The sequence below is a fragment of the Scylla paramamosain genome, chromosome 25 (assembly GCF_035594125.1).
Source record: "Scylla paramamosain isolate STU-SP2022 chromosome 25, ASM3559412v1, whole genome shotgun sequence".
In the NCBI taxonomy this organism is placed as follows: domain Eukaryota; kingdom Metazoa; phylum Arthropoda; class Malacostraca; order Decapoda; family Portunidae; genus Scylla; species Scylla paramamosain.
The window spans coordinates 11,937,281-11,944,972 of NC_087175.1; the positions used below are offsets into that span (position 1 = coordinate 11,937,281).

General features: G+C 57.7%; 1 protein-coding gene across 1 annotated transcript; it reads left to right on the top strand.

Annotated features, from left to right (window-relative positions):
- Positions 1-1,292: 1,292 nt before the first annotated feature.
- Positions 1,293-6,783, top strand: LOC135113362 (uncharacterized). The gene is made up of 2 exons (XM_064028617.1): positions 1,293-2,846; positions 3,019-6,783. The coding sequence occupies exons 1-2, from the start codon at positions 1,293-1,295 to the stop codon at positions 6,781-6,783; spliced, it is 5,319 nt and encodes a 1,772-aa protein (XP_063884687.1).
- Positions 6,784-7,692: the final 909 nt, after the last annotated feature.

The following is a 7,692-nucleotide window of genomic DNA, read 5'->3' on the forward strand; positions in this document are numbered from 1 at the left end:
CTAGATATATTGCCCGCCATTCCCTTAATGCAACATCCCACTATAAAAACATCTGTAAACTATCTAAAGACGCTACAATTCCCATTCAATACGCTTTTATGATACTTATTGTGCTATGCTTTACTTGATTTACTTGATGCAACTTGTACATTTAACTTAATCAAGCTTGTAGCGAGGAAGAACTCAATTTTAACACCAAGAATATTTATCACGTGAAATCACCTATAAAGATTCAGACCATCTCCTTCAGACCACACAACATTCCTTGCTATTTATAATTTTCACCCACAACAGGTAACATCTCATCTCACTACTTCTGCCTTGCCAACACACCAACCACTCCGGACGACCAGATAACGTTCACTCTACAAAATAAAAACATTCCCCTTAACCTCCTGGAACAGATATACACCATCCCATGATAACCATCTCCGAGCACCCATATCAGTCATCAGGTCCACATCTTTGGCAGCTCCTATTGCTTATGCTGGATGATTGAAAGTTTAGACAAGATGGTGTAATGCTGGACACGAAGGTACGACCAATACGAGAGTTGCTGAAAAAAAAAAAATCTTGATATGGGAAGTGAGTGTGATTTATTTAGTTTATGTTTTGTTAGTGTTAATGCTGCTGGAGATTGTACAAAAGTTGTTACTGTTGCGTTCGTTTTATTGTAGCAAATAATCTAGTCAGCCATAGAAATATCCCATTTTCTCTCATATTCAGGGTACACTAAAGCTTACGCGCTTCTCAGAACCAGTAATGTATATTTTGTAACGTTTGATGTCTTCATGTCAACTCCTTTCAATTACAATAAATCAGTATTGCCATTTCTTAAATCATTAGCACCAGTTCATCATCACCACTGTTAACATAGCTTCATGAGAGCGTAATATGTAAACACAAGTCACCGCTCCAAGCACTCTGTTTTCTCTTATATGTTTTCAGCCTCCCGTTCTCTTTCTACTGCACAGATTTTTCGTCTTTCATCTCTTCTTCCTCATTTTTTTATACATACACATTCTGTGCACGCTTTTCGACACATACGTTACACGTCTTTTCTATACATCATATTACTCCTTTCTTCACACAGACATACACACACACATTCACTCTCTTTGTCCATATCTTTATGTAAATCATTTTTTATGTTCAGTATTTCTTGTGTACATGTTCATGTTTTTGTTAATATACACGACTGGGCCACGGTCGGGGTCGGACGTGGTCGCTGCCACGCTCCCTCTGACCTACCCTAAATACCACGTGTGTCGTTCCCGCCTCGTTCAATCGTCATGGCATTCAACAGTGACCAAGTGCTAGTGCTGAACAACGGTTCAGGGAAGAGGGCAAGAGCATCGTCTTCTTCAGCATCCCTAAAGTGCTCCACGCCCAAGAAAGCGGCCCGTAACCTGCTGGAGGACAGCAGCAGTGATGAGCGCTCACCGAAGCGAGCCACCCGCAGCCTCCAGCCTTCATGGCAGGAGGACAACGCTACCGAAGCGGACTGGGCCCCACTCGACCTCTCCGTTTTCAGCGACGTGGTGCAGCAGCAGCAGCAGGACGGCGGTGAGGAGCAAGGATGGACTACCGTCACGACCAGCCGAGCTCGCCGCCACCAGCCCCCGAGGCCCAAGTTCAAGCTGGGCAGCCTGGGCGAATACGAGAACTCTTACCGAGCCATCTCTGCCCTCGAGAGGGAGTATCCGACCCTTCGGATACAGGTAAGGGTTAATCTCAAGGGTGAGCACGTGGTCACGCCCAAGGACGAGGATTCCACGGCACTCCTGCGCTGCATCGCGGAGGAAGGAAACAGGGTGCTCCTCCTCGACCCAAGCGAAAAGAGGCACAAGGTGGTGCTGGAGCGCTACCCGCTCGACCTGCCTCTCGAGGCGGTAGAGGCTCACCCTCAGGTGACCTCCGCCCAGCGTCTGACCTTCAGGAGGGACAAGTTGCCCACGAGACAGGTGCTACTTGTGTGTGTGGGGCCGCCGCCCGCCAAGTTGGATCTCGGCTGCTGGGGCAGATACTCCCTGCGCCCCTACCAAGGTGAGCCTGTAAGATGTTACAGGTGCCAACGGTACAACCACCTGCAGGCGCGGTGCGAACATGCCGCCAGGTGCGGCGTGTGCAGCCTGCCCCACCCGACGGAGGAGTGCATCGCCCGCCATAAGGCCAACGAGGCAACCACCGCCAGGTGCCCAAACTGTGGGAAAAACCACCACGCGTGGAACCCCCAGTGCCCTGAGAGGCTCCGTAGGATGCCTCGTTCACGCCAGCAGCAACAACAGCAGTCTCAGGCGCCACCAAGGCGGCAACGTCGACGTCGCCATAAAGCGTCGCATGGGCAGCCCCGGCAACAGATCGCTCAGCCCCAGCAGCAACAGCATCCACCACGTGGCCAGCCAGGAAGGTCAGCGCGAGATCCCGTTGCACCCGCCCCACCTCCAGTCAGGTCAGCTTGGGTCCCGCGGCAGGCCCCCTCAGCCACCCCCCCACCCCCGTCCCAGCCAGCGGCAAGACCGGAAGAGATTAACCGGCAACCCCCTCACCGCCGACCCGAGGTACAGCCTCCAGCCATAGGCACGGAGAGCCGCACCCCCTCCGCCCACCCCTCCACTCGCTCAGGTAGCACCCCTACCAAGCATGCTCGAGCCAAGCCCCACCACCCGAGCAGCGGCACACAAGGGAGAGACCCTCCCGGCGACGCCCCCGCCCGTGCGGCGACAGGCCCAGCACCGACAACGGTGAGGAGGAGAGCCATGGTCCCGAGCGATCCTCTCCACGGGGTGCCCGCCTGTCTCAGCGAAGAAACCCGCGAGGTGGTCAACTGCCTCGTGGCGCGGATGGTGCAGTTGATGGCGGAGCTGCTTGCCAGCCCTGATCACGTCCCCGCTAGGCGGGACGATCTGGACGCGCTTCTCCGCCAGGAGACAGCCACGGCCATCTCTGAGTGCGGCCTCCTGCCACCACCGCTGAACTCGAGGGACCCACGTCTGTGCCCCTCCCTCCAACCACCAGACCTTCACCACCAACATGGAGAGGAGATATGCTGAGGGCGCCACCCACGCGGACCAGCCTGCAGGGCCCCCCAGGCTCAGAGTCCTGCAATGGAACGTGCAGGGCCTGCGACCCAAGAAACATCAAGTCCTACAGGCCGTCTTCGAGGAGCACCTTGACGTTGTGCTCCTCCAGGAAACACTGACGCCCGCCGACTTTGAATGGAGGGTGGCGGGCTACACCCTTCACTCGCTCCCCACAGCGGAGGGCACCCGAGGCTGTGCAGAGCTGGTGAGGAGCACAATCCCTCACCGTAGGGTTGCAGCCCCAGTCAACTGCGGGGACGGTGTGGAGGTCCTGGCGCTGGAGCTGCAGGTGGGAAGTCTCCCGCTCCTGGTATACAACGTATACAGGAGCCAGCGACACCAGCTGGAGGCAGGAGAGCTTCTCACCCTCGCCTCCCACTCCAGTCTCTTGGTTGCGGGCGACCTCAACGCCCACCACCCCATGCTACAGTCACCGTCCCCAGCCAACGAAACGGGCCGACACCTGGCCGTGCTGCTCGAGGAAATCCCTCACGTGTGCCTTCTCAACACAGGGGAGGCCACCCACACCCGGGGAGGAAGGCTTGACCTCACGTTGGTCTCGAGTGACCTGGCGGCAGGCGCTACGTGGCAGGTGCACCCGACCCTCACCAGCGACCACTTTGCCACCCTCACCACCCTCCCAGTGGCCCCGCCGGTCCCACCCCGCCCGCCCCCACGCTGGAACATAAGGAGAGCGGACTGGACCAAGTTTCAGGCCTCTCTTGACGAGTGGTGGGCCGCCTATCAGCCGCCCGCCGACCTACATCAGCAGGAGAGGGACCTGACGACGGCCATCCAGACCGCAGCCGCCGCAGCCATCCCCAGGTGCACCCCGAGCCGCCGCCACCGGACAGACTGGTGGTACTACAACGAAGAGGTGCGCGAGCACAACCACCGTGTCAACCAGCACAGAAAACTGTACAAAAGGCGCCCCAACCCCAACAACCTAAGACTCCTACAGGATGTGGTGGCCCGCGCACGGCAGGTATCCCTGAGGGCCAGAGAGGCTAAGTGGCTGGAGTGGTGCGCCACTTTTAGCCACCACACGTCTCTAGGCCAGCTGTGGAGGAGCGTGAGGACAACCTCCGGCGCTGCCCCGCCCCGCCCGCCCGCCCACCCGCACCCGCAGCAGGAGGCAGAGAGGCTTGCCACCATGTTCACCACGCGGAGCTCCAGTGACCAGCTTCCTCCCCAGACACAACGCATCCAGCAGCAGCTCCGACCACACCGCGACGAGGCTGTCAGGGAGGCGATGGAGGAAGCCGACGTGACTGACCAGCCCTTCTCCCTTCAAGAGCTGGAGCGGGCTAGGAGGAGAGGCCGCGACACGGCAGCGGGGGCGGACGGCGTGCCATACTCCATGTTGGCGCACGCTGGGCCGGCTGGGGACGCCGCGCTGTTGGCCACCATCAACGCCTCATGGATGGCGGGCTGTCTGCCGCCCGCGTGGAAGGAAGCCGACATTCAGCCGATTCCAAAGCCGAGGGAGCCCACCAAGATCAGACCCATCTCTCTCCTCAGCTGCACGGCCAAAACGGCTGAGAGGATGGTGCTCGCGCGGCTACAGTGGCGCGTGGGGCCCTCTCACCCACATGTGTTCGGCTACACCCGCGGAGTGAGCACGGCAGACAGCATCCTCGCCCTGCTGACCCAAATTGACCACCGCCCCGCCGTCATCGTCTTCATCGACCTCGAGAAGGCGTTCGAGCTAGCCAGCCCTCACGCCATCCTCGACGCACTCGTGCGGAAAGGGGTGCGAGGAAGGCTGCTGGCCTGGCTCCGCGACTACCTGCAGCGCCGCCGCGCCAGGGTTAGGTTCCAGGGCCTGAGGTCGACCTTCAAGGTACTTGAGAACGGGACGCCCCAGAGCGGCATCCTCAGCCCTCTACTGTTCAACCTGCTGATGGAACAGCTAGTGGCACTGCCTTTCCACGCTGGCACCGTCCTGCTGAGCTACGCCGATGACCTCGCCCTCGTCGTCACCGGAAGGGGCAACAAGCTCAGGAGGACGCAGCAGGCACTCGACCTCATCAGCGGGAAATGCCAGGACCTGGGGCTCAAGATCTCGGCAGAGAAGTCCCGGGCCATGATGGTGAAGGCGGCAGACCCAACCTGGCAGCTCCGCGTCCAGGGAGTTGAGCTGGCATGGACCAACTCCTACCAGTACCTCGGTGTGTGGGTGGACAAGCGGCTGTCCTTCACAGCCCACGCCGCCTACCTGAGGGAGAGGACGCAGTCTAGGCTGAACGTGATGCGGGCCATGACGCGAATCAGCGCGGGCGCCACTTTTTCCGTCCTGCGCCAGTACTACGTGCACGCTGTTCGCTCGCTGGTGGATTACAGCGCCCCCGTCCTCATAGCACTCTCTCCAAACCAGCAGGAGCGGATCGAGGTGCTACAAAACACCGCAATGAGGACCATGCTGGGGGCACCGAGGTGGTCCAGCGCATGCGTCATGCAGAGCGAGACCAGACTGGTACCCCTCACCACCAGGGTACAGCAGATCACGGCCTGCCGCGTAGCGAGGGTGCTGCAGCGTGACGCGGAGGGAGTGACACAGAGGAGACTAAGGCTGGCGGGGACGCAGGGCGCCGAATCTCTCCGCCGCAACCCGTGGCTGCTGCAGTGCACGCTGGCTACCCACAACCTGGCTCGCATGGAGAACTGGCCACAGGCGGACCTCCCTGCCCCCACCTTCCGCGCCCCACCCCCGTGGGAGCCACCCGCGGCAGAGTTCTCCGCCACACAGCTGCCCGCCAGCAAGGCGCTCTGCGCCGTGGAGGAGATGCGGCAGCACGCCTTCATGGCCATGGCGCAGGTCACCGAGCCAGACAGTGTTGTGTACTACACCGACGGCTCGGCTGACCCTGACAGCGGAAGGACGGGCGCTGCTGCCATCACCAGAGGGGCCGAGGTGTGTGAGAGGACTCCCGACCACTGCTCCACCCTGCAGACAGAACTGGTGGCCATCCTGCTGGCCCTGGAGCACGCTCAACACCGGCGGGAGCGCACCGTGGTGCTCCACACCGACTCCAGAACTGGGCTACAGGCTCTACAACAGCCGTATCCCAGCGACAACGTGGGCCTCGTCACCGCCATCCTGGGTAGCCTCCAGAGCCTCGCCGCGCAGGGGCGGCGGGTGAGGCTCAACTGGATACCCAGCCACGTGGGAGTACGAGGCAACGAGGCTGCTGACGCAGCCGCCAAGAGAGCTGCTAGTGGCCCCCAGGTGACAAGGCATGTGCCGCCCAGCCTGAGCCAAGTGAGGGCGCGAGCCAGGCTCGCCGCAACCAAGCGCGCCCGCCACACGCACCGGCAGCTGGAAACAAGGAAGAGACAGGCAGCTTGGTACGCCTCCGCCACTGGCTACCAGTCGTTGGACGCCTCCCAGCAGCAGCCCAGAGCAGACGGCGTGTTGCTGCAACGCGTAAGGCTGGGCTACTGCACCAGGGAACAGCTGTACGACGACTTTCGGGGGCAGGAGTGCGACCACTGCGGGAGGCACAGCCGCCACCCGCTAGTGCACTACCTACTGTCCTGTCCGGCCACCGCCGCCCTCAGACCAACGCCGCCACCACCGGCCCATCCTGTAGGCGGTGATCTCCTCAGCAGCCGCGAGGCCAGGGCTGCCCTCATCGTCCGCCACACGCCCACAGACCTGATGCTGCGAGTTCTCAGGGCAGCGCCCCCGCCCCGCTGAACAGGTCGCAGCTCCTTTCCTGACCGGCGAGCAGCACTCCTCGCCGCGCCACCGCACCGCCCACCACCGGGACCCAAGACTCCCCCACCTGCGGGCTGGTGCCCGCTTTGTGTATTATGTACATTCATGTATATTTTTTCCTTTGTGCAATATGTATATATGTATATGTTGACATAATACTCAATAAACCTTTAATAATAATAAAGTTAAATAAAGTTAGAGAGAGTTTAACCAGTCTAACAAGTGGCTATAAATACAACCTTAGCTGGTGAACAAAAAGAGTTAAGAGATTAAAGGACTTGCAACTGCTGACGGTTACCTGTCGGTTTTCTCTTCTCTATCTCTGGCGAGTTAAGAGATTAAAGGACTTGCAACTGCTGACGGTTACCTGTCGGTTTTCTCTTCTCATATTCCTGGCGGCTTCCACCTAGATCACTAGATTATGTCATTTTTGATATTGTGTTAATACTGTGTGAGTGTTAGCACCATAATATTGCGTTAGTTCTCTGTCAGTGTTGTTTGAGTAAAAGGAACGAGAAGGCTTCAGTATTATGTGATAATATTGTTAGAATGTACGTATATTTATCATCAGCAAATAATACTTATAAATTTACTTTCATCCTCTTCACTAAACTTTCTCTTCTTAATATACATCTACATTTTATTACAGGAATGAAAATCAGTGTTAATAAGACTGAGGTAAAGATGGTGGCGAGAAAGCAGAATTATTGTAATATGAGGATAGATGCAATACAAACAGTCGAAGTAGGTGAAGATTTTAGATAGTTGGGAGTCATCCTTTATGGAGAAATAGTTACGATTGAAAGCTAACCTAAGATTAATGTATCCTCTGCTAAAAGAGACTCATGCCTGCAAAAGAAACAAAAGTTATACGTAAAACAGTACTAA